General features: G+C 46.2%; 8 protein-coding genes across 8 annotated transcripts; 4 read left to right on the top strand and 4 right to left on the bottom strand.

The window, feature by feature from the left end:
• Window position 1: 1 nt before the first annotated feature.
• K444DRAFT_134904 (uncharacterized protein) lies at window positions 2–1,829 on the top strand. Its single transcript, XM_024870491.1, has 2 exons — window positions 2–79; window positions 132–1,829. The coding sequence occupies exons 1-2, from the start codon at window positions 56–58 to the stop codon at window positions 1,641–1,643; spliced, it is 1,536 nt and encodes a 511-aa protein (XP_024730963.1). The 5' UTR covers window positions 2–55; the 3' UTR covers window positions 1,644–1,829.
• On the bottom strand, window positions 1,788–2,945 carry K444DRAFT_618521 (uncharacterized protein). Its single transcript, XM_024881337.1, has one exon. It carries the CDS (start codon window positions 2,570–2,572, stop codon window positions 2,003–2,005), a length of 570 nt encoding a protein of 189 aa, XP_024730962.1. The 5' UTR covers window positions 2,573–2,945; the 3' UTR covers window positions 1,788–2,002.
• Window positions 2,946–3,951: 1,006 nt separating this feature from the next.
• K444DRAFT_667697 (kinase-like protein) lies at window positions 3,952–6,435 on the top strand (the record flags this gene model as incomplete). The annotated part of the gene is made up of 3 exons (XM_024887328.1): window positions 3,952–4,056; window positions 4,109–4,996; window positions 5,074–6,435. The coding sequence occupies 3 exons, from the start codon at window positions 3,952–3,954 to the stop codon at window positions 6,196–6,198; spliced, it is 2,118 nt and encodes a 705-aa protein (XP_024730961.1). The 3' UTR covers window positions 6,199–6,435.
• Window positions 6,436–6,475: 40 nt separating this feature from the next.
• K444DRAFT_618517 (uncharacterized protein) lies at window positions 6,476–7,525 on the bottom strand. Its single transcript, XM_024881336.1, has 3 exons — window positions 7,077–7,525; window positions 6,982–7,029; window positions 6,476–6,928 (listed from the first exon to the last, which is right to left on the bottom strand). The coding sequence occupies exons 1-3, from the start codon at window positions 7,419–7,421 to the stop codon at window positions 6,899–6,901; spliced, it is 423 nt and encodes a 140-aa protein (XP_024730960.1). The 5' UTR covers window positions 7,422–7,525; the 3' UTR covers window positions 6,476–6,898.
• Window positions 7,526–7,873: 348 nt separating this feature from the next.
• On the top strand, window positions 7,874–10,265 carry K444DRAFT_134739 (uncharacterized protein). Its single transcript, XM_024870490.1, has 8 exons — window positions 7,874–8,328; window positions 8,374–8,614; window positions 8,663–8,976; window positions 9,031–9,354; window positions 9,405–9,497; window positions 9,550–9,574; window positions 9,628–9,683; window positions 9,739–10,265. The coding sequence occupies exons 1-8, from the start codon at window positions 8,314–8,316 to the stop codon at window positions 10,036–10,038; spliced, it is 1,368 nt and encodes a 455-aa protein (XP_024730959.1). The 5' UTR covers window positions 7,874–8,313; the 3' UTR covers window positions 10,039–10,265.
• Window positions 10,266–10,510: 245 nt separating this feature from the next.
• K444DRAFT_618514 (kinase-like protein) lies at window positions 10,511–12,975 on the top strand. The gene is made up of 2 exons (XM_024881335.1): window positions 10,511–10,703; window positions 10,752–12,975. The coding sequence occupies exon 2, from the start codon at window positions 10,870–10,872 to the stop codon at window positions 12,556–12,558; it is 1,689 nt and encodes a 562-aa protein (XP_024730958.1). The 5' UTR covers window positions 10,511–10,703; window positions 10,752–10,869; the 3' UTR covers window positions 12,559–12,975.
• A 6,074-nt stretch (window positions 12,976–19,049) lies between these two features.
• On the bottom strand, window positions 19,050–19,610 carry K444DRAFT_618511 (uncharacterized protein). The gene has a single exon (XM_024881334.1). The coding sequence runs from the start codon at window positions 19,565–19,567 to the stop codon at window positions 19,310–19,312; it is 258 nt and encodes an 85-aa protein (XP_024730957.1). The 5' UTR covers window positions 19,568–19,610; the 3' UTR covers window positions 19,050–19,309.
• Window positions 19,611–21,898: 2,288 nt separating this feature from the next.
• On the bottom strand, window positions 21,899–24,241 carry K444DRAFT_598445 (HET-domain-containing protein; the record flags this gene model as incomplete). Its single annotated transcript, XM_024878534.1, has 2 exons — window positions 21,899–23,829; window positions 23,881–24,241. 2 exons carry the CDS (start codon window positions 24,239–24,241, stop codon window positions 22,169–22,171), a joined length of 2,022 nt encoding a protein of 673 aa, XP_024730956.1. The 3' UTR covers window positions 21,899–22,168.
• Between the last annotated feature and the right edge of the window lie 519 nt (window positions 24,242–24,760).

The raw sequence follows: 24,760 nt of genomic DNA, 5'->3' as shown, positions 1-24,760 counted from the left end.
ATGACGAGTATGGTTCTAGAGGACCTTCAGGTTTCTTGATACGTCTATTTCAAGCATGGAATCCTCACCTCTAATTCTAGTGCGTCTCACAGCAACAGACTTGCCCCTTCCTTAGCTAACCCACTTTCTAGGCCCATGACCATGCTCGAGCCGCCTCTGTCGCAACTCAAAGCTCCGATACAACCGTCGCCATCAACCAACATGTTCTTGCGGCTGGGGAATTTGCGAGGGCGGCGTCAGGGACCGGAAGTGCAGAGGCCTTGAGGACCTTGAGACTGCTGGAGCAGTATCACCAAAGGCTCTCCGAGCTTCTTCGATACCCTTCCGAGAATCCACCCAGCTCTACGTCTGCAGAACCTGAGATCCAAGCTGTTGCAGAGAAGCCTCTTTCAACATCTGCGGCGGTGGCAGAGTTGCGTGCCTCGAAATCTGACCTAGGACCTCGTGCCCACCCACCGAGTCTACAGCATCCGCGACGTCTTCCTCCTCGCGATCTAAGCTCCTCCATTGCCAGTAACCTTGCTTCAGCGAGAGGGATACGTGCAAATTATACCCGTCAACCCTTGTCTCCAAGTGTTTCTACGCATCAAGCTCCCGGCAGTTTAGAGGCACTCCCGCGGAGAGATGGCAAGCGGTCAAAAGTTCCTAGCATTCCGGAACATGCTCAACCAAGTTGGGTTCCACCTACTCAAGCTGGCCCGAGAAAGTCAGAACCTCAAGCAACGACGCCCAAAACATCTGCGGTCGCCGAGCAGGCATCAACCTCGACTGATGAAGGCTTTTCGCGGTTCTACAATACTTTTGAAAACATACTCTCTAAGCTGTCCGCCCCTCTTGCCTTCGCTGGTCTGCCTTTGATCTCCGAAGACGGTCCTGCACCTCCAGCACCAGAACCAGCCTCCTCAAAGAAACGCTCTTCGAGGAGTAAGGAACGGACCGGGTCCGATCCAGATCTCACAAAATACATCTCTCGGGCGGCACTTCGAGCATCAGCTCGCGATGGTCAATCTGGCAATGACTCATTTTACGTGGTGCCCACAACTGGCCACACTGTCTCATATGCACAAATAATGTCTTTCGACCAGAAAGAAAAGCGAAGATTGGCAGCCTCTATCCACAGCGAGAACCCTGACCTATTCAGTGACCCTAATGAAGAGGATGACTTTGTCGATGCAAGGGAAACCCCCATGCCGACATCGCCGAGCTTTACGAGGAAGGGCAGTACTCGTAAACTGAGTGGGAGGGACCTGGAAAATAAAGTTGAGGAACTGGACATGGAGAACAAGAGTTTGAAGGACTGTATCGACAAACTAAGCAAGCGACTTCACGCATTCGAGATGTCCGCCCAGCAGAGCAGTATGGCTTTGCAAGAAAGCATGAGGCTGATGCGCCCGATGAGTCCGGCAAGAGAACACGTGTCTGGCCGCGGTGGTGATGAGGCGTTGAAACGTAGAGTGCTAGAGTTGGAGGAGCACGTTGCCTTGGGTGGAAAGGAGGTCGACCGTTTAGGAAAGGAGAACGAGAAGTTGAAGACTGTGGTTGCAAGGTACAGGGAGAGATGGGAGAAGCTGAAGGAGGGCGCAAAGACCCGGAGAGAAGGCGGTGCGGGGAAGGAGTCCCCAAAGGTGGAGCAAGGCAGATAGGAAGCAGAAGGGGGCCACTTGAGGACTAGTAGTTGAGACCACGAGCCGAGACAATCGCTAGGTAATCCAGGGTGCTTAGTGATATCTTACATCAATTACTTTGTCATCTGTGTCTCGAACGTTGCTGGTTAATTGCAAATTTGTCGCAGAGCCGCAATAGCAAGGTTTCCTACAAATGATTGCCAACCAGCTGTGTTTTTATGCATGCACTGTCAACTCATTCAGCAACAGCTGCTCAGCCCCTGAAGATGAGAGCTCCAACATCCTTGGCTCGCTGGTGCCAAGCGAAATTTTCTCGCTCTCGACAGACGTCGCGGGGAGCACTCCGCAAGCTCCATTCCATCTTCTCCTGTATTCAATCAAGACAACATATCATGTATGTACGATCCGCAGCTCAGACTTTCTTCTCGGAACCGGACCTGTCCTACAAGGCTGATACTCATGCGGTCGAAAATCAGTCGAGATGGCGGACCGTGCAGAATGATCACCTCGAGGCCTATTTCTTGAGGGTTTGTACGACATCCAGATAAGAACGCACCCCGCAGCATGCTGGCTGAGATGGTTGGGCTTTGTGCAGGCGCACATGCGTGCATTGCAGGATCGAACGGATGAAGATATCTTTTAGGCCATGATTCGATTGCATGCACGACTCTGCAAACCAGATCTGCGGGAGCTTTATCTTGCGGTGCTTCCAGACGCTGGGGAAAGGCAAGCGATTTGTTGGCTGATGGATATGAGGCTCCAAAATGGAGGAAGACACCCCTTTGGGGCGGGGCGGGGGGCCCTTTGGGACATGATTCTGGCCTGCGCTCTGGCAGGCCACGCCCGCGGACGCTGGATATGCATACTGAGACGCTGAAGGTTGACACGGGATTCGGTGGCTGATGTATTCTGAGGTTCGAGACTTGCCCCGAAAGATCATCTCGCATACAGAACCTGGCTGCACGGTACAGAGGGCGACCAAAATCGAGACCTACCAGCCGTTAACCACTCATTCAGTACAGTGTCGTTCGGGGTTCTACTTGGTTGGCCACCCAATGAAATCCGATGGTGTCATTGACAGAGCGATTTGGGGCTCTTTTCTGCGTCGTGCGCTCTTCTTGCTGTATTCATAGCCCCCCATGCACGATCAAGTGGCATGGACTGCGCATCACAGCCCATGAGCAAGCGCCACGGCCGTGATTCCGTGCCAGCCAGAGAGCTCTCTTGCTGCGTTCGGTATCAACACGGGCATAAATACCTTTTATTTTGACCTACTCGGCGAGGAAGTGTCTGCCAACCGCCTACCAAGTCTGCGAGTTATCCAGGTAAATCGAAATTTCCTAACTCTAGTGAAGAATCGGAAGATGTAACCAGAGTTCTTCCACATGGACAGGGAACCCAGTCTCTAGACAATGGGAATTTTATAGTCTACGCGAGAATGACCATTGTTAGGTGTCACACCTCCAATAAATATCGTCTCGGGCATGTGGAAAATGGCTCCAGAAAGCCGTCAAAACCTGTCTCCCGGGGAGGGCGCAAGCATCAACGCTTTTAGTCCTTACTGAAGGATGTGACGCCACGGACCGATAGGCTCCGGCCCTGGCTCACCGGTCACGCTATCGTGCACTTGCCGTAACATACAGATCTGCAGATATACATGTCAATGCCATTCAAGATGCTCGTCTCTTATGATTGATCGGTGCCGCAAAGGGCATCTTCTCGAAGAAAGCGTGTCCACACCTCGGTATCCTGGTAATCTTGTTGTCAGTTCCATGTCCTCCTTTTGGGAGAACTTTCGCTGCTTCTGCAGGAGAACATGGCACACGTGTCATTGCCTTTGAGCCCCTGATTCCAACCAGCTGTTGCACAAAACGCACTGACTTACCCAGTGATGCTTTTGTCATTTTGGTTGCAGATTTATATTGCATCCCGGGCAAGGTTCTCGGTGAACAAAAGCAGTGCTGCAACAAAGTTTGGTGGAGTGGCCAAGCAGTGCAGGTAGTGGCGGTGAGCTCCTGCCGAAACCCCCAACTCGACATCATTCTAGGGTCTAGGAAGCCCTAGCGTGAGGGCAAGTCTTCGCCCCGTTTGCTGGCTGCACGGTAGTAAGCCTTGCCTACTTTTTGAGGAATGAGAGACCATATAATGTTTGGGCACTCTTGAAGGCTGTATCGGAAGCCATGCAGCAAGCAGTCTTTGAGCGTTGTGGCTTGAGGATTGCCGGAGGCTCACTAAATACTCCAGCGGTCTAAAAGCCTTCGCCCCGCTATCATCAAAAATGGGGGTCTGAAAGTGTGCTCCCTACACCGCATCCTAGCTCTCAACGATGGCTTGGTGGTGCTTCCCAACCCTTCAGCAGAAGTTGGGTTCCTGGGTGCGGCGCGGGCGAAGAGTCCTTGGTCTCGATAGCCCCAAGAAAGATCTTATTCCAGTAAGTCAGAATGAACACTTTGTCTCTCCAAGCTGCCACTAACGTTCATAAGGAGGTCAGAATTGAATCCCCCAAGGAGTCCATGGTTCCTTCGTCCGGGCAGGGGAGCGTCCGGAGACCCTCGCCAAGCCCACCGCCCCCCGGAGGTCTTCAAGTAGATCAAGATGGGGATTCAAGATCAGGTGCAGATGAGCAATCGCGCCGACTCAAAGTTCTATCAGTTGCAAGCTCGTCATACCACGCCGATTCCGACATATTCACCCTGAATCAAAACAACAAGACCATGTCCGAGGCGGGAGACCAGGACAGCGATTTCGTATCCCATAAAGACACTGGTCACGAATCGACATTACGAGAAAAGCTCTGCGAGGTGAGGATCGAGGCGCCGCAGAACAGCCATAGATACTTCATTCCCGCAGATGATCAGAAACTTCTGGTGACAGCTGATTCGGTATCAATGGAGCTGGAAGAACGGGGCAAGAGTGAGGATGTGGCCCGCTCCACTTCCGAAAACATCATGAATAGCGCGCCGAAGCTCTTTGCCATCTTAGTTTACCTGAGACACGGAGAACTCATACTCGACTTTCTCGAAGAAGGCATCGATGATACGCATCTGCCATTTATTCGATCGGACAAGACCCCAAGGGCGAGGGATTATAAGCTGTGCAGCCGGCATCATCCAGGCCAGCCACTCAATTGCATGGAAAGATGGGACCGTGATTTGGTCGATGAGTTTGGGCGAGACCAATGGTGCATGTTGGCTCCAGTCTTCGAGTACCATGACGGAATCGCACACTATGACCTGCATGACAATTGCGTACTGCCTTGGGTTGAAGACGAGGAGCGCGGTGATAGTGCCATGGTGGGTGGGTATGGCTCTGTTTCCAAAATCGCCATCCATCCAGCTCACCAGCGAATCGTCGGAAATGCCAATCAAATGGTAAAGCCTCCTCCCTCCAGCTCTTCAAGTTTACCTCTTCCGTCGAAGAATGGGAGTCTTTTGCTAACCCGTTTTAGTCCTTGTCACAATTCGTCGCAATCAAGCGACTACATTCCAAGAATGAATCAAACTTCAAGGAAGAAGTTGCCATGTTGAAAAAGCTAAAGAAACGGAAACATGCCCACCTCGTCAACCTGCTTGCGACGTATCGTTACAAGAGCCACTTCTACTTGATTTTCCCTTACGCACATTGCAACTTGCGCCAATACTGGCAACACACACCGAATCCAGACTTCACCCAAGCCACAGTTTTCTGGATGTTGCAGGAGTGCAGGTTTGTGGCTTCTGCTTTGCACATGGTCCACGAGTCGAGATCCACTCGGGAATTCGCCGTCTCTGCCATTGAATCGAGCGGTTCTGGGGTAGGCAGTTCGCATTCGGAAGATGAAAATCAAACTCGAATCTACGGCCGCCACGGTGATATCAAAGCTGAGAATATCTTGTGGTTTGAGAAAAATGATGATTCGCCTGGGGTGCTTGTTGTTGCCGACTTTGGTCTAATGGCGTTCCACACGAAAGACACCAGGTCGGACGTGCCCGCAAAACACATCACCGGGTCGCCATCTTATGAACCACCAGAATGCTTCCTCCTTCATTCTAAAATCTCTCGTGCGTTTGACATCTGGAGTCTTGGCTGCCTTTACCTCGAATTCGTCACGTGGCTTGTCTGCGGATGGAAACATCTTCAACGATTTCCTAAAGTGCGTGAAATGAGAGGACCACCCGCACCTGAATTTCTTGATGACACTTTCTTCACCATCAACGAAAGCGAGAACCGAGCGGTGGTTCGACAATCCGTGATAGATTGGATTGCAGATCTGCACGAGATGCCACGCGCCTCAGCTTTTGTTCACGACTTCTTGGATCTAATATCAAGCCACCTCTTGTTGGTGATTCCAGGAGAACGAATTCGAATAGGCCAGTTGAATGAAGAACTATCCGACATGTTGAAACATGCATCGAGTGACCCTCTTTACCTCACGGACCCGAAACCATTCCCACAACGAACTCAGCAGCCACACCCACAAAGTCTAGCAGCTTTTCACCGGAACGGTGATATCATATCACCAGCGACGCAAGAGGGCGTATCACTCCCCAAGCGGTTAAGTGGTATCCTCGACTCTGAAGCACCTCACAATTGAACTCCAAGTCGGCGTCAGATGTTGGAGAATACATCACCAATCTCATCCCCGAGACTTGGCCAACATGTCCTTTTCGGTGTTTGCGCAAGATCATTTTGTACGATGTTAGCTTTGTAAATAATGACCTTACGTACCGTGCGAAGATTGAAGAGAGAAGCACAAGGCCATGCATAGGGAGGCGTTAGGTATATTTTTCGGAACTTGTTGCGAGACTCGGACCAGGAATCGACAGCAGGGAACAGATATTGGACTTAGACATATAGCTTACCAGGCTCGTATTGATGTTGTGATACTGTTTCGCGAGAGTAAAGCAATATTTGAACAGTGTATAAAAATTTCCACGGCTTCACGACAGGGTTCTTGAATTCTTGAAATGATCTGGTGCTGTAGGCTCCCAGTTTAGAGTCGAAAATTGAGGAAGATCAACCCATTAATCTTCCTGGAGATATTGCGCGAGTGGGGCCAGTAGGCCTTATGGTTTATCTATTGAGTTTGGAGACTGTGTTCGTTGAAATACATCCGGATCCCAATGCAACGTATTAAAATGACCGCACACTCCATGCTGTGAGTTTCAAGCGAGGAGCCAAATTTTCTCTGACAATGGGCGCCTCCGTCTCCAAGTCCAGACCCGCAACCACGAACAACGAACAGAGGTTTGGGACGGTAATTCCAGAGGGCTTCCTCGCATATTCTAGGATCCTCACTCGATACAGCAGTGGTTGATATCCTCCTAGTCGGTCGGTGTCAGCTGCGGCCAAAGCTCAACAACGATGTGGCCAATACCTCAGTGAGGGATTGAGGGACCGTCAAAATCCAGCAGTTCAGTTGCAGCTACCAATGATCAGCTCTTACTGATTGACGCGAGCGCGTTGACTCACCCTGACGGCGTAATTTCTTGCTGGGAAACGTTTCTGAAGGAGGAGCAATAACTTCCTTCGGTCGACATAGCGTCCCTCAATTATTTGCTGGGCTGGCATACTGGCTACAGAGAGAAGGGAAGCGCCAGAGACTTCGGAGAACGCACTACTCTGCTGAAGCCTCAATGATGGCTGATTTCGGAGGAGTTTCCAACTATCAATGGCGAAGCCATCGGTCAGATTATAGAATCTGCCTGGCGGCCCAATCTTCCGCTTTTGCCCCCCTTTACGGAGTTGCGGAAATCTGTGATAATCCATCCACACCTTCTGTCCCTGAACTGAAGTACCACTCGGGCATGGAGACATATCATGGCCCATGCGCCATATCTGCAGCGTTGATCTAAAAGATACTACGCTGTTGTTTCGTCTCCAATTCTAGTCGGCAGATCAGGGCGCAGTCTGTAGCACATTGGATGCAGACTCGTCTGCGCAATAAGACGACAAAATCTGGAAAGTTTGGGTAGCGGACAGCATGTCGCTCAAGTCGGCGTGCTGTTGCCACAAGGATTCCCTGCCGAACATGCCCCTTGAGGGTTACGAGAGGCTCAAAACTTGCCAACGCATCAAGGCTTAGACACCCCAATTACGAAATTGAGCACCATACCAAGTTGGTTTTCCCGTATGATTTGATGTGCAAAACATGTGGCAGCGAGCACTGGACCGATTGCACTAGCCTCAGCACTTATGGCGAGTTTTCCGTGTCGTGCCGAAGTCCTGGGCAACGAGGCTGAGTCTTTTTGGACTCGTGCCTTCGACGCATCTCTTGCTTGATTTGTAAATAATTCACTCAATTCATTCAAGGTTCGCAGTGGAAAGACGGACTTGAAAACGAATGCGAGCTCCCAGTCGTTCCACCTCGGCAGTAAAAATGCAGCATAGCTAATGGACGTAAATACCGTCCCCACCTGTTCGTCCCCTCAGTCGATGCTCCACGCGTTTAAATATATCTCTATCTCAATAAAGCTTTAGTACATAAATTCTGCATTCCAAAGTATGGATATGAAAAGTGGTTCGCTTTCTGATTGGGATGGGTCATCACTCGTCAGCGAAATTGATGAAGACTTTGCAGACACATTCTGTCCGCTCCATGAAGATTCCAAGTTGGAGATCACGAGTTTTCAATCCAACTTACCCGGCACTGATTCAACGAAGGGAGAGCACAATCAACGGCGATTGATTAACACTGTCGTTGGGCTAGATGACTTTGTTGTACGTTGGTATTTCTGAAGATGTTCGATCATAAGCTCACGTGGTTAAGGCTCAACCGGATGCATGTCAAATATTCAGCATCTACCAAAAGAACTCTTATAGCAGGCTCTATATTACGTATGACCTTTTTGAGTGGCTACTCTCTGCGTTCTCGATGTTCCCCGCCATCTGGGACTTTGTTCTCCCATTCCGTTTCCAAACCGGAGAGTCCGCCGATGTTGGAAGCCCACCTTTCAAGTTTGGCAATATTGAGTCTGTTTTCCCTGAAACCCCAAAAGGCGGCTCGTGGGGTAAGAAACCTCTCATCTTCGATGAGCAATAATGCTAACATAACACAGAACTGGCCTACAGCTTTCGCTATGTTGTTCGGAATCAACGCGAAAAACAGCTCGAATCGTATCCTGATTATGATCCCTGGTCAATCAGGCAAACAGCTGTCTACCAACAGTACCAGCGCAGTAATGACAAAATGATCTTCGTTCTAATAGCTCCTTCAGACCCTGCGAGACAGAGTTTAGAAGCAGCCATTGGTCAGGCGAAAGACAGCGGGAAGGAATTGAATGCCTTTGAGCTTCACGGAGGATTGATTTCGACCTTGCAAGATAATTGGAGGCTATACATAAGAGGACTTGAGCAAGTATTGAAAGATCAGGTATGCTTCTGGCCACTTTAGTCTCGGTTTGAACTCTAATTGGCGAATAAATAGTCAGACCGTGTGACGTTGGCCCAAGTTCAAAGCGCGGAAGAACCGCTCTCTCCACTTCCAGACCTGGTTCTCAACTTTCTTGACAGACAACGAATAAAAAGGGTAGAGGATAAGATTCTGGACCTTGAAGTCATCTTCGGCTCACTTCTTGATACTCTTTCCAAACTTCAACGACAATCTCGTCGCTTTTGCCTTTGCCAAGGTCATAAAAACTGCACATGCTCTCTCATAATCGAGGAGCTTGAGGAGCAGATGAAAGAAGTTCAATTGAACACAAAAAGAGCAGGGATTTTGCACAAGCGAGTGCAAGGTGTTGCTCAGATTGTATGCCCAAATTCCCGATGAACCAGCCTCAAAAATTGACATTCTGGTAGCTTTCCGACCTACTCGAATATGAGAATGCAAAATCTCTCAGTGGCCTCATGCAGGAAACAAGAAATGAACATGGCAAAGTACGAATATTGACAGTAAGTCGGCTCTGAAGGCCTGTCAAAGGTATGGTATACTGAAATTCTCTAGGAGAAAAGCACACATGATGCTGCAGGTATGGAGTCGATAATTCTTCTGACTAGGAGACAAATAACTGACTCCAAATAGCAGTTAAGATCCTCACAATAATTACGCTCATATATTTGCCTATCACCGTTGTTTCTGTATGTTCTCCTCTCCAAACCGTCGCTCTGACCAAATATTGATTAAACATCGAAGGGCTTCTTCTCCACTCAACTTGTACATGTTGATGATAATGGTACCATTTCAATCGCTAAAGATGCCTGGTGGATTGCCGTGGTTACTGTTCCTCTCACTGCTGCTACGCTTCTCGCGTGGCAGTTGTGGTTGTACTCATCGAACAAGCGAGACAGCAAACAGAAAGGTGGACCGATCTTTGAGAAAGCCTTCAGTCACAACTCCCTATGGTCCAGGGTTAAGATGCGTGAAAGGCTGAGATGGTTTTGGGGGCAGTTTTCAGGGGCTCGAAATCGCCAGCGAAGACGAACGGAGGTATAGTGATTGGCATGCTAAGAAGATCATGCTCCATCTCGGAAGAACGAGTATTAGATTTGAGGGTTTGGATAGCTTTAGACATATTTTTGGACATGTACTGTATCAGAAGCTTTTCATTCATCCCAAGGTAGGATAGCAGATCAAAGGCAACCGAGTCATAAGCCAGTGAACAGGGTTGTATATTGGGTCTTTGAACCAGACGCAGTGCCGGGCAGATGTGATAGGCAACAGTTCGGCATCGAACCCTGCATAACACATCAGCGAATGATCCGCCAAGATTCACCCTCCAGCAGCAGTCGGGCGTAGAAAGGGCGAGCACTGCCGCAACCAGTCACCGAGTGTTCCACTCACCATCTGGTCTGGTGAAGCCCGCCCAGCCGCCCACCAGGCGTCAACAACACTGCGCCTTGTGGTTCCCGGAAAATGTGCCTAGATGAGTCTTTAGATATCCAGTGAGATGCCCGAGATGAATCAGCAAGGCAGTCACTGGAAAACCGGAGCCCGCATGAAAGAGCCTTATAGCCCCAGGAGCTCTCTGACCTCGCCCAAGCCAGACGATGATTCACTTCATTTTACAACTGCCGCCAGCTTTCTCGCTATCTTGTCCGGTACATTTGAAGCCCTGCTAATGTTTTAGGAAGGCTGTGTATTGCTCACAGCACAACATTGTATGTGCCCTGCATCCAAGTGCATGACCCTGAGACTGACAAGTCCAGCGTACCAAAGAAACAACAATAGCCTGGGCTTGATCCGTACTCCACCAAAAATCGACCCAATATCATAGGCTACCGAATTGTTGCGGATCCTCTACCTCGAAGTAACAAATCCACCAGCATGTCACTTCCTTCAAATGCAGCTGAAAATCTAGCGAGGAAGCTGAAAGAGAAGAAACTGGAATGGCCCCCCCGGGGCAATACATACTTTATTCCAATCAACGAGATTCGAAAGCATTTGAAGAAGGACGCGGTGCGGAATGTACTTCACGAGATATATCCAGAACTAGACGACAGAGGTCTCCATTCTGCAACTAACCACATTTGTACCAAGGCCCTGAAACTGTTCGCGATACTTATACTCTATGGCTCAAACCAAGGCCCTTATCCAAATATACTGGATATCATTGACAGTAAAGTCACCGATGAGGATCTTCCTCTCGCGAGAGTCCCTTCGCATTCACCAAACTACACTTTGGGAAAGAGGAAACACAAGTCCTGTCCTCAAGAACATGAATGCGAATGTGGGATACGTGCGCTTTCATCTTGGAGATCGCACGATATCGAAGACCTCAGTCGCGACCAGTGGCTTGTACTCGCGCCTGTCTTCAAAAGTTATCCGGACCGCATCAAACATCATATTCTGGACGACAGCACAATCATGCCATACATCGGTGACAAAGAGAACGAAGAAGGCGAAATGAGGGAAGGTGGCTACAGTGAAGTTTGGCGTGTCCAGATTCATCCTGCCCATCAGTCCCTATTCTCCTTGAGCGACTCTTCGGTAAGACGAAAGTCAGGAAAGAAAAGCAGAAAATCTCACGCATCTCAGGTGCCAAAGATAGCCGTCAAAAGGTTGATTTCTCGGAAATCGGAGGACTTCGAGAAAGAAAACGACATGCTCAGCAAGCTTACGCTCAAGAAGGACCCACATCTGATCAAGCTGCTGGCAACATACAAATTCAAGAACAAATATCATTTTCTGTTTCCATTCGCAAAGCTCAATCTCCGCGAGTATTGGGAGAAGAATTCTCTGCTGAAGTGGGAAAAGACAGAGGTCCTCTGGGCTCTGGAACAATTACTTGGATTGGCTTCTGCTCTGCATGTAATTCATGAATTCAAAACGGCGTATCCCCTGGGATCTGATCGTACCGACCCCGAAGTATCTCGTCGGAGGCCATCCATGAATGTCCGCATGAAGGTTGACAAGGAAGAGGAGACATTTGGAAGACATGGCGATCTAAAGCCGGAAAACATTTTGTGGTTCGACAACCTCGAAGACTTTGGCCCTACCGGAATTCTTCAAATCACGGATCTAGGTCTGGGCCGTTTCCATCGCCTCGAATCTCGGTCTCGTCAAGATCCTACGACAATCAACGGATCCCCGACTTATGTCCCTCCAGAACTCGTCTTAGAGAGATTGGTTTCGAGAGCCTACGATATTTGGAGTTTCGCATGCATCTTCCTTGAATTCATCACTTGGATGCTTGATGGCAACACTGGTATCCAAGACTTCGCAAACGCAAGACTCGTGGTAGCCCATGATACGGTCTTGGACGATCTTTTCTACACCGTGTATTACTCTGGCTCCGAGAAGTTCGCAACAGTACGACCACAAGTGACTGAATGGATCCAGAAGCTGCGTAAACATAGACGTTATTCCAAGATGATCCGAGATCTTCTGGACCTGGTCGAGGACAGAATGTTGCAAGTGGACACCGCAGACCGCATAAGATCTGGGGAGCTGAAGTCCATACTCAGCAAGATCGTCCAACGAGCTCAATCAAACTCAACGTACCTGCTGGGTTAGCAATTCAGGGCAGCACAATGGAAGGATGTAGTTCACAAATTCGTATTTTCGAGGTTGGGTTCTGCTGGCAGACCCTGAAAATTGCGTTTGAGGATTCAGTAACAAAAAGTAAAGCTGGTTATGACGAGAAAGGACAAGACGGGAGGGTTTCAGGAGTTCAATCCGTTTGTACGCTGGACACGTACATGTACAGGTGGTTGCTTTATTGTCAAAGGAGAAGATATATTGAATAGCATTTGGCGTTGGCAATTTGTGTATTGAGGTTGGTGCCCGTTCGTACCTTCCACTTATTACCTTAGATGGTTCGTGAAAGCAATCTGGCCAAATCATGTGACTCACAAAATCATCGTCACCGCAATTTTTTTTTTGTAGATAGTTTACCAATTCATTTAAGCAATCATGTCTGATCACATCCCAAAATTGTCCAAGATGGATTTATATCCAGTCTACTAAGCACACCAAAACCAGACCTCCCTAGGGCCTTTTAATTCCTAACTAAAGAAGTTAAGAAATAGTATTTATATATTAAATAATTAGAGATAAAAAGAAAAACTATTAATAACTTCTTAATTATAAGGTAAATAAAACTCCTTTAAGTATAATATAAAGAGTATCTTATATAATACTTAATTAACCAAGTATAAAAATAATGCGATTTATATAATTAAATTTAAAGAAAATAAGAAAAAAACTCTTTTAAAAGAAGACTTTATAAAAGAAGTATTATAATTATTAAAGAAGTACATTAATTAAAGAAAGAAAAATTAAAAAAAGCATTAAAGAGAAATAAAGAGAAATAAGAAATACTTAAAGCTAGAAATACTTTTTCTTACTTTAATTTACTTAAGAGAAGCCCTTAAATTATATAAATAGAAAGAAATAAGAGAAGAAAAAGAAAGAAATAGAAAGTATTAATTTTGGGCTCTTAATAAAGAATATAATTAAAATAATTAAAAAAAAGAGCTTATTAATAATTATATAAGCTTTTTAAGGAAGGAAGAGAGTGAGAATAATTAGTCTGGCTCGGGGAGCGAAAGTAGAAGATCTGATAGTACTAGAGAGGCTATTATAATAATTTCTAGGCTTTAATAATACTAGTCATTTCATATAAAACGATGTTCCTTGATTTTCGGCTATGTGCACGTGATTTGACCAGATTGCTTTCACGAACCACCTAAGGTCATAAGTGGAAGAAGGTACGAACGGGTACCACTTGAAAAATATCTTGATGGTGAAACTCCCCCTTTAATGCGGGGTATAGCGGTATGCGAAACTAGCTTTAAAATCGATTTTTAGCGAAAATACGAAAACTGTATTTAGAGTAAAATTGCGCTTTTATAACCCTTTAATTATAATACTAATTAATATCTAAATTATAAGAGTTCCTAGAATATTTAAGTTTAATATATTGCAATTAAATTTGAGTTTAGTAACTTTACTTTTAAATAAGTAATAATAAAGTCATTTGAGAAAAGGCAAAAAAGCAATTTTTTAGCTTTATATTTCTTAATTTTTTTCTTTCTTTCTTTAAAATTGTCTTTTCCTTAATAACTTTTTATTTACTTATTTAGAATAAGAGCTTTATAACATAAATTAATTATATTATATGTTACGTGGCACCAGTTACAAGGTGCTACTACATGTGGCTTAGTATATAGCTAGTATTTCCTTAACCCAGCAAATAGCCTTTAGCTCAATTCAAGCTCTTTACTACCACTGCAATATTACCTTATCGTGACATTATAGCTAATTTTAATATTTTAGGAGAATTTAAAATTTGAATTAGTTTTGAGAATATAATTAATAAGTTTAATAAAATTCCTATAATAAACTTATAATAAAATTGCCCTTTTCTTAATAGACTTTTAATTACTTATTTTAATTCTGAGCTTTATAACTTAAATTAATTAAATTATATCTAAATTTAATATTTTAAGAGGATTTATAATTTGAATTATTTTTGAGAGTATAATTTAATAAAAATTATATAACAAATTATTAATTGGCTTGTTTATCTATAATAGTAAATAATTACTAGGCTTGGGTACTAATGCTATTAAGGATTTGAAGACAGGCAAGCATTTTATTATTCAATTAACTTACTTCTTAATTTGGAGTTGTTATTATTGAGCAATTCGCGATTTAGTAATATTGGGTTATACGTGACGCAGCTCCAGACGCAATTTCCAAAGCTCAGTAAAAAATGGTGCTTTAAAGCTAGTTTCGCCTACCGCTGTACCGCTGTACGCGGGGTGATCACGTGACAGGATTTCGAGAAACCGGCTAGGCAACGTGAATGACAGATGTCCTTCAATTTCCATCCTCTTGTACCCATGAAAATGATTTTCACAGGTGAGCACACAGCGCCTCAAAGATCCTTTTATATGGAAAAGCTTCGCCCCTGGGCCAGATGAGGACTTATAGTCGGTGTCCCGCCCCGTCTTAGTTAAAGCGGGACCCTGGCATGTCAGTTGAGCCTCAACGCCTCGGCGGCTGATGCGTAGCATGGTTTCTAATTGGTCCGAGCAAAGATTTTTTTTCAATCAACCGCCCTTGCAACGAGTCTAAGAGCAAATTCAGAGCCTCAACATCGAGCCTGGTCTGAAGCCTGATGCAGTGACAACTGCCTTGTACAGGAAGGTCTGTCACCCTATCATCGAGGCTCACGTGGAAGAGCCGCCTCCATGCAAGCTCCGGTTGCATAAATGCCCGCTGAAAATATGAGTGGGTCCCAGCCCTCGAAGTATTTACCCCCGCCCCATCGGGCCGGCTGCTCACTCATATAAGTGCACTAGCAGTCTTCGTCTACATTCTCCATCTAGATCAACGATTTCGTCTCCACCTCCACTTCGAAATCCAAAGCAATGGGTTCAAACAGCACTATCTTCAGAGAGGGAACCACTGAGATTCAAGAAACTTCTTCATCGAGCGCCTCGACAGACACCACGACGCTCTACCCAGTGGTTCTGCCCCATCCGTATGTCGATCGAACTAGATTACTGCGGAAACTGCGAAGTCGGTTTGGGGAGGACAGATTTCGAGTTCAGGTATTTGAAACCGGATAGAAGGCTTCCTCATATCAAAAAATTAACACTTCATAGTTACGCCTAAATCAGTGGACAATTTTCATCCCGGAAGCACTCAGCGAGGCAGGATTTACATTCAATCATCTCTCGATCGAAACTACAGCTAACATATTGAGGATGATAGAAGGAAATGAAGTCCATTTGCCGCATACATTAAGGGGAATACTGGGAAGTTCGCACTTCAGGAAGATCAGGCATGCCGGGAGAATAATAGACTACTGGGAAGTTCGCACTTCATGAAGATCAGGCATGCCTGGAGAAGAATAAACGATTCTCAAAAGCTTTTCGAGTTTGTGGAATTTTAGTAGTTTTTGCATTCGCCACTTATTTGTTAATTTTGTAAGGCATTTTCCAAAATTTGCCTTCACCGATCCATCTCCTTTCTGCAGACTTTGGCTGCTTTTCAAACCTCGTTTCCAGATTTCAGCAGAACTCGAAAGTTTGCTTGCCCCTCATACGGCTGAGAAGCTCGCAGAGAGTGGGATGCAGGTATTGCAGATACGTTGGTCATGTGGAATGATTGATAGGTGTTGCAGGAGTCGCTCACCTGCAGATTCCCGTTGGAGTTTGGCTCTGATACCCAACAGAATTGCAATTCAGACCCGAGGCCTCAGTAATGTTTGACAATGATATGGCAAAAAGGCTAGCGTGGTTTTCGCAGACAAGCATTGCAGAATTCATTGGCTGAGAACTCTCGATGCACCTACCGCCTGCTCGATTTGATTTGCTGACGAGTTGCTTCTTTCAGACCGCACTACTTCCCCCTATCCGTTCAATGTTGTGATTGCGATGCCAATATTTCCAAATCACTTTTGAGGCTTGTTTCCACTGCATGGCCAGCTGGTCAAGGCTTGCCGCCTGCCCACCGGACCCCTCCCGAATGGCGGAGCGGTCTTGCCAAAGCACGCCAGTAAGTTTCACTGCAGCTCAATAAACAAAGTTCACTTAGGTACAGTACACTCAACCCAAACTATTTGCAGATCAATATTCCCAATATGTTACCTTGTTAGGAGTTGTGGATTTCGGTCTAAGACGAGGCTTGCCTCACCTCTCTGCTAAACAAGCCGCCTCCGCCACCCCTGATGGAATTCAGCAATCAACACGGTTCTCAATCTAGAGAGGCCCTTTATCCTAACTCAACCAAACATCTGTTTCGCTGCGTCGGGTAGCGCAGAGTTTCACTGGCCAAGGGACCATTGCCCCATTATCTTGGCCCGAACAGCTCTCCTGCAGCTCTGCACACCAGAGCCCGAACATTCCAAGCCATCCTCATGCATATGGTATTTCTAATGATGCGTCAAGTTGTTCCAGCTAATATCATTCTTCCTAATTTGACGAGTCGACGAAGTCGTCGTGGCAGCTCGAGCAGGATTCCACCGAATGGAAATCTATGTTGGGCTTCAAGAGGCGCCCACGGAGCAGCACTCGACCGATACTGCCAGGAGTCTGGATACCTCTCGCTGCCTGATATTACGTATGCACACTGGCGCCTTGAAGTGGCCAGTCCAGGCACCCCAATGCACGTCATCTATCATGAAAGTCTCGCTTACAACGTCTCGCTTCAGGTGGTGCATCACCTGCAGATAGTAAGACAGCACAAAAAGTTTCAAGGCACAACCAGTCCTGAAGAAATCTTGACGAGGGTTTTGGTGCCCTCCTCTCTTGAATACCGCAGTCAATTCCCAGCAGGACCATCACCCGCCGGCTCGAAGCCGCTCTTGTCACAGCGACAAAATGTCTCATAGGAGGAAATTTAGCAGTGCGCCCAGAGATTCTTCCAAACCTGAGCACTCTCCATGTGGACAGTAAGCTAATGTACTTTTAGATAACAGTGCGCTCCAGAGATCCCGCCCCCCTATATGCCAGATGCGAACCGGTCAACTAAAGACTCTTAAAACCTATATGATACGAAATCCTGTGTTTGTGTTACATATAAGAAGTTCGTGCCCTTGCGGACGGCCACAATATCTTAGTCGGAGATAACTTCTTCCTTTTTTCCCATGCACCTACAGATGTGAAGTGTTCACTATTTTATATTACTTCTACTACTTGCTGTCATGTCTTAATCCATTATTCTAAATCTGTTCTCGCTTTCATACAGAGACGTGGCAGACGGAGAACACTTCCGTCCACTTCCCCATCGGTATATATCTCGTCCCGACACCCATAACTACACTCAGCAACACAGAAAGGCAAAAAATAAACAATTAGTGCAGTTCAAATACCTTTGGGTGTATGGTTTGGCGAAATCACGCTGGTGACATGAACTGGCACTGCAGGTAAATGTGTGGCCGCCTCTTGGTAATATTTCTGAAGTCCCGCTCCAAGTGACAGATCACTTCTCTGCTTGAAAAACTTTACAGTAAGCTTCGAGGGGTAGCCAAATATTTCAGATACCTTTCCCTAGAATCATACTCGGTGTATGCGAAAGGAAGAGTGGCAGATTTGAAGTGTTTGGTTGGGCATCAACAAAGCTCACTTGATCCCTGGAGTGCTCACAATGCGAGTCGGATATTTAAAGCTTACGCTATCTGAGACTTGCAACAAGATTGAGCTGAATGCAGCATATTCTAGCCCTTCTATTATATAAGTAGAAAAAGAGGGTTGTCGTTGATTTTCAAGGAAGTTTATTGTCCTATAAAGCCGAGAAACGTTGAAGTCTAACCTTCGCTTCTAGGTACTCCTTTAGTTAAAACCCCTCTTATATTAGAATGAGAATTCAAGCTTGGTGTTTGGGATAACTTTTCAATCATTTTGGGCCTTCTACGCTTTCTAGTTCGAATTCCTTCGACAAACTCGAGCGCATGTCACGTGCTCTGGTGACTATCTTCAGCATCGTTCTGTGGTCTCTGCACTAACGCATTCCCTCCAAGAGGAGGTGACATTGTTTACAGAGGAAATTCTCCCATTAACATACCTCACAATATCTGTTGGAACTTATGATAGCAACCAGGGCAACTGGCAATTTCCATTGCGACGCCGATCGACTTTCAGAGTTAAAGCGATGGATGCTCCATCCCTCCCACCATGCAGAACCTTGAAATTATTCTGGTCTCTGGAAAGGCAACGGGGCCCATCTTGCTCATCACTAACTTTATTAACCTGAGGGCTCGCTCCGGACCTTACGACGAGAGACCTTGCGGCCTGCCTTGCAGCTCGTCATTATGATCAACTTCTTTTCTCATTAAATACGGCGACAGTACACCTGGAATGCATGGGCCTAAGCCCGAGCAGGAAGCCGCGCTTCACCGCCCTTTGGCATTCCCGGAATCAAAGCAATATGCGCCCATAACAATGGGGACAGGGCCATATGTCTACGAAATCATGGTGTTTGTCGTCCCTTCCGTGGCTGGCCTGTTTCTCCAGGCGGTCGACCTTGACACACCCATGACTCTTTTCAGAGTTGCTAAACGACTTTTTCAATTCAGAGCGTAACGAGAGTGCTTCACCAAACAATGAAGCCAAATGGAAGCATCCAATTGAGACTCAACGAGAAATTCCCTCGTGTTGCTGACGAGAAATAGAACACTTTCTAACACAACATTTTTATTGGGTTTGAGCGTCCAATATCTGGAAGGAGCTGTCACAGAACTTTAACCCCTTCTTATGTTCCGCCCATTAGCAGCAGAGTTCTTCTAAAGCATCTTCGATGGGCTTCTGGTCCTTCAGCATCTTCCTGCCGCTTTCAGTTGTTCCTTCCACCGAAAAATCGCATCAGACGCATCCTCCCCATTATCTGAGCACCTATCCTTCCCATTCCCAAACGTCTTCTCTTCCCTCACTCCCTGTGGTGTCCTATCCCTCCGATCAAAAAAGTCTCTCGGTCCATCCCTCGAATTAGGATATTCAATAACCCATCCCGTCGAGACCGCGTTCCAGAACTTCTTCGCCCCCTTAGACACCTTGTTATCTTTTTGCGACATTTTGAATGAGATTTGAGAAACTGAAAATCAATTTTGACTTTTTAGCGATGGGGAAAGTAATTCATATATAAGAAAACAAATTATAAAATTTAGTGTTTGACTGAACACGTGACCACTTCCAATCCCGAGAAATTTCCGGACATCCCGACTTTTTTTCTTCCATCGAATCATCTTCCCAACGGCTAATCTAAAATCGCGACAAAAGTACATCTAGTCATATAGCCTATAATTTAGCGATGAGAAGCCTATAAATACAGTGCCTTCCTTTCCTGTGACTCATGTATGCCGAAGCTCACTTATCACTTTTCACTTTTAACTTTTAACTTGCTCGGAAATCCCCCCCCCAACCCTCTCCCCCTAACATCCCTCCTCTCTTACCCTATATATAAATAAGAATTAAAGAGAGAGAGTAAATATTTTAAGTCGTATTAGAGGCTTGGGGGGAGAGGGGGGCGGGGGCGGGGGCGGGGGCGGGGGCGGTAGTATGTGGGCGTGAGTAATTTTTGGTGGGGTGAGCACGTTAGAGAAAGACTAAAACGACACCCCCCAGGGTGTCGATTGGGGGCCAGACTAGCCACTAACCCAAAGTAGAGGCGCTCGGACAGGAACACCAAAAATCTAGCTTTCTCTTTAGTTTAATTTAACTTTATAAGGAATTAATATAATTTAATACTTGTTTTATTTACTTATAGCGCTAATTAAGGGCTATTTAAATATGAACTTTCTATAAACTTTGGATTAGTAATAGCTCTTTAAATTAAAAGGGTTAAAAATTTAACATTTTATAGCCTAAAGGTAAGCTTACGAGCCTGGTCGCAGTAGTCTGTGCGCACAGGCTACTTTTTAGCGATATTCACCCACCAAACCTACCAAAAACACCCTAAATGGCTACTTCTACTCCCCCCCTCGATTTTGACCACAAAAAAGGTGATGAGATCCCTACAAAGCATAAGGAAGCTATTCGCCAGTTGCATTGGTTTGGAAAGGTGCCAAAACTTCAGCTTCAAGAGCGCTATAAGCTTGGCGATACGACAATTAATCGGATCCTGGCGTACGACGCGCCTGAGCGACGGCGCCCAAACAGGGTAGGCAAGCCCAAGAAGCTCAGCGATATGCAAGTCGACGCAATCATCGAATATTGTTCCGAGAATTACGATCAACGATGCCTAGACTATGCCCACTTAGTTCTAGAGCTCAAACTTGATGTTACAGCCTCTACTCTTCAGCGACGACTTCACCAGCGAGGGTATTTCCGGTGCGTCGCTTGCCAAAAGCCATACCTCACTGCTGCACAAGTTATTGGACGATTACTTTGGGCGATTACACACATATTTTGGTACGAGGAGTGGTTAAAGGTCCTGTGGTCAGACGAGGTTACATTTTTAGTTAGAGGAAGGACTGTCAAGCAGAGGGTCACAAGAAACAAGGCGGAAAGGACACACCCTACATGCATACAATACCAGTTCCACCGGGGCCATACGACGCCTGTACACGCCTGGGGAGCTATTGGATATGGTTATAAGAGTCCCTTAATATTTCTTTACGGGTCTGGCAAGACAGGAGCCTTTGTTCAGACAGACTATTTGGCACAAATCCTAGAAGCACACCTCACCCCTATCTTGGAGGCTTTTGCAGCTATAACTCACCGACTTCGCCCTGTCACTAAACCTTTATTTATGGAGGACGGCAACTCAGCTCACGGTCATAAATCAACTCGTAACTATTATGCCAAATGGCGTACTACGCATGGGATTATCTTAATGCCACACCCTTCTACGAGCCCTGATATGAACCCAATTGAGAAGTGCTGGAGGAGGATCAAGCAGGCATTGCACAGACGTCGCCGACAGCCGACTACAGTGGCCGAGATGGAAGCGATGGTATTGGAGGAATGGGATAGAATACCACAGGATTGGATTAATCAGCTAATATTACAGCAGGAGCATTGGGTTCATGTACTTATGGAGCGTCATGGGTGGGCTACTCCTAATTAAATGCTGCTTTGATACATAATTTTAATGCTTTTAATGGTGGTGAAGCCTGTGCGCACAGACTACTGCGACCAGGCTCGTTAAGAAAGCCTAGAAATTTGGCGAATAAGTCCCTAAAACTAGACATGAGAGCCCTATAAGCACCTAATTTACAGGGCCTTATAGGGCCTAAAAACTAGAACTTAATTAATTAGTATGGAAAGTCAATTTAATTAAAATTCTATTTTAAGGAATTATTTTATTATAAATTAAGAAGCACATAATTATATTATAAGCCTTATACTATACTAGTGTGACGGCGGGATCAATGCAATGGTCGAAGGCTCAAAGTTCAAAGAATCTCATGTATTGGAAAATACTAAGCTATGGAACAAAGTAGGGAGGATGCCTCGACCTTTAGTATTGTTCCGCCCAAGCAATTCCGGCTTAGCTTCGTTTTGTGCCTATTTCCGATATCCTGTCCTTGGCAGATCATGCCCTTACGCCAGCCGTCACAACTAGCTCTTATATTTAAAAATCTAACTTAAGGTCCCAAAATACCCTGGCCCCCAATCGACACCCCAATCGACACCCTGGGTGTCGTTTTAGTCTTTCCCGCATCTTCCACGAGTTACACTAGTTTGAATATCTTCTCCACCAACCCTAGATGAATTCCGACCTCTTCTTTAACATTTAAAATGCCAATTCGTTCCCAAGCACCCTGGATATCAGAACTCGGTTGCAGGACAAGCATATGATTATATATCACTGGTTGGTTGGTATCCCAGTCTTTTTCTTCCGCCGACCCAAGAAGCAAACAAGATACCTCCAAAATAGTATCTGCCAGCGGTTCCTCAACGTCGATAGAGACATCCATCTCTATGATTGAAGTTCTTATTAACACTGTGTCATCGAAATCTTCTTGGAAAATCAACAGGACGTCCTGTTCCGCTTCGCCCTGTCGAGCAACAAAGCAAGCAATGGCATCCACAAAAGCACTCTTCACCAAAATAGCACCACTTTCACTTCTGAAATGTGACTGTAATGGGTCTCGCGGAGGATCTGTGTCCAGAAACTCAAATCGCTCATCAGAACGAAATAAGTGGTCATCAGCAATTGGAAAAAAGATCTTGTTTCCAGCAAGAACCAAGCTAGCCCAAGACCACGTCGGAGCCACTTCCTTGCCTTGTCTTCTCACCCTATCAGAAGAGACATCGAAAGCCTCACAGCGCGTCACATTCCATAACAGTCCTTTCGCCAGATCGCCTTCCCAGATACCGTTCAAGTACCTGCAACCAAGCTTCTCCCAGAACACCTTTGCGACACCCGTCAATGCTTCCAGTCTATCAGTCTGATACGTCAATTTCAGTCTTGAAAACTCCTCAACGACAGCAGACCAAGAGGCGAACGACATGTCGTCGAAATTCCGCAACGGGTTGGACGTAAAGGAGTCAAGGCCAGTACATTCACAGCGCAGTCCTGCCCGGCATTCCATCACTAGTTCCGAGGGGTGGAAGTGCAGGGTCCTGGGTGCTAGGTGCCGTTCTTGAAATACCCAGGCTCGGGAAAGTAATGGAGCTTCATTATTCCCATTTGCAATTGAGCTCCAGTGTACGAGTTGGCTGGGTGTCGAGTAAAGCTTGTGTACTGTATTTAGAGAGGTTCTCACAAAAGCGTCCGATTCTTCTCCACCATTTCCTTCCGACTTATTAGTGGGGATTGAGACAGAATTGTGCGTCAGGTCTCGGGATGAAAGGAATCCGTGTGAACTGTCAGATGAACCTGTGGCTGCGATATTGAGATATGAATTTAAGTAAACGGAAGCCATGAGTGCGGACTCGTGTTTCCAATCTTCTTTGGAGTCTTGAATAATACAGAGAGAGTCGATCCAGATATACTTGATGCCCAACTCTTGGGCAACGGAGATGGCATCCTGGAATGTGCGGGGCAGATGATCGAATGGGATGCTGGTTGCGAAGGAGCGGATATTAGATAGAGTGGTTTTAATAAAATGCTTGATTCCCCAACAGTGGGAGAGCGTTGCATATAACGGTACGTTGGATGAAATGGCCAAGCTTTGCGTTGTAACTAGGATGACGGAGGAGTCCAGACGAGGTGATATGTCAAGGAGTCGAGTTGGCAGTACGCTTTTAGTCCTTTGCCCACAAGCACTGTGGTTTTGGAGACAATACGTGATCCAGGACTGAACCGATGAAGAGTGTGACTTTGATGAAACTAAGGAAGCGATCTGTCGGGCTGTACCAAAGACGGCAAGTTTTGGGTTGTATTTACCTAGATAACACATCAACTGCCAGTCGCATGTCAAGAAGGAACATTACTTACCATCCTTCACAAAAAACTGCATCCTCACAGATTCCTCCTCGTTCCCACCTTTACCAAGAACCTTCACCTCAATCAGCCTATTATTCTGCACGATAATAGAAGCTTCTCTATCGCCCAACCCCCTCAATTTAGCACCTAATACCCCGCGACTCATGATCTCAATCCCATCCTTGATCACCAAGCAGAACACGCACGTTTGACTGGAAACTTCTAGATCCGAGAATACGAAAGGAAGGACGCTTTCGATTAGCAGATTCTCTGCGACTTTAAATCGCCATCTATTGGTGGGTAGGCGCTTTGGGATCAGGTCGAGGCAAACCGCACAAGTGAGGCTGCGGCTCGGTGACCTCGTTTGGTCCATGTTCACTAAAGCCTAGTTGAAGGCGACGATCACCAGCCTCGCGATTTTTTCAAACGTCTTATAATCTTTGGAACTTTCGAATCGTTTTCAATTTTGTCCTTTCGATGATTTTTGGTCGAAAATATAAAACTTCCAGACTCCGAGTGGGGGAGGGTGCAGTATTTGGGCGACTCGGGCACTTTTCCAGTCCTCATCTAACTCGGGCGTTTTGTGAAGATGGTACACCTTGGGCATCAATGCGTCGAGTCACAGAAAGTGCTCCTGACTTCTCGTACGAAGCCTCATTGATGATTTCTGATCAGACTGGAGGTGGAATTTGGAGTATAAGCTGGTATGTTCTCGTTTTTTGAATCTCTTAGTAAATGTCGGTTGTATTTCGAACTGTCGTGACTGACAAAATGGAAACATAGGAGCGCAAGCCAAGCAGTACTTGCCTTCCGAGGCTTCGAGACATACTAAAGCAAGGCTTCTGTGCCAAACTACGATTGGAAGAATATGAGATGCTTCACTCCGAGAAGA

The sequence above is a fragment of the Hyaloscypha bicolor genome (assembly GCF_002865645.1).
Source record: "Hyaloscypha bicolor E unplaced genomic scaffold K444scaffold_136, whole genome shotgun sequence".
Classification (NCBI taxonomy): Eukaryota; Fungi; Ascomycota; class Leotiomycetes; order Helotiales; family Hyaloscyphaceae; genus Hyaloscypha; species Hyaloscypha bicolor.
The sequence above is the reverse complement of the archived record's forward strand: the minus strand, read 5'-3'. Positions and strand labels throughout refer to the sequence as shown.

What these genes read in the sequence shown, in the direction of transcription:
- K444DRAFT_134904 (XM_024870491.1), top strand. Translation starts at nt 56, where the DNA reads ATGGAATCCTCACCTCTAATTCTA. An exon ending in AATCCTCACCTCTAATTCTA is followed by an intron (nt 80 to 131) that starts GTGCGTCTCACA and finishes CCCACTTTCTAG; the next exon opens with GCCCATGACCATGCTCGAGC.
- K444DRAFT_618521 (XM_024881337.1), bottom strand. Translation starts at nt 2,572, where the DNA reads ATGCGAGATGATCTTTCGGGGCAAGTCTCGAACCTCAGAATACATCAG.
- K444DRAFT_618517 (XM_024881336.1), bottom strand. Translation starts at nt 7,421, where the DNA reads ATGTCTCCATGCCCGAGTGGTACTTCAGTTCAGGGACAGAAGGTGTGG. An exon ending in CAAGAAATTACGCCGTCAGG is followed by an intron (nt 7,030 to 7,076) that starts GTGAGTCAACGC and finishes GATCATTGGTAG; the next exon opens with CTGCAACTGAACTGCTGGAT. An exon ending in TCCCTCAATCCCTCACTGAG is followed by an intron (nt 6,929 to 6,981) that starts GTATTGGCCACA and finishes CCGACCGACTAG; the next exon opens with GAGGATATCAACCACTGCTG.
- K444DRAFT_134739 (XM_024870490.1), top strand. An exon ending in AGCAAGTATTGAAAGATCAG is followed by an intron (nt 8,977 to 9,030) that starts GTATGCTTCTGG and finishes GCGAATAAATAG; the next exon opens with TCAGACCGTGTGACGTTGGC. An exon ending in GCAAAGTACGAATATTGACA is followed by an intron (nt 9,498 to 9,549) that starts GTAAGTCGGCTC and finishes GAAATTCTCTAG; the next exon opens with GAGAAAAGCACACATGATGC.
- K444DRAFT_618514 (XM_024881335.1), top strand. Translation starts at nt 10,870, where the DNA reads ATGTCACTTCCTTCAAATGCAGCTGAAAATCTAGCGAGGAAGCTGAAA.
- K444DRAFT_618511 (XM_024881334.1), bottom strand. Translation starts at nt 19,567, where the DNA reads ATGTCGCAAAAAGATAACAAGGTGTCTAAGGGGGCGAAGAAGTTCTGG.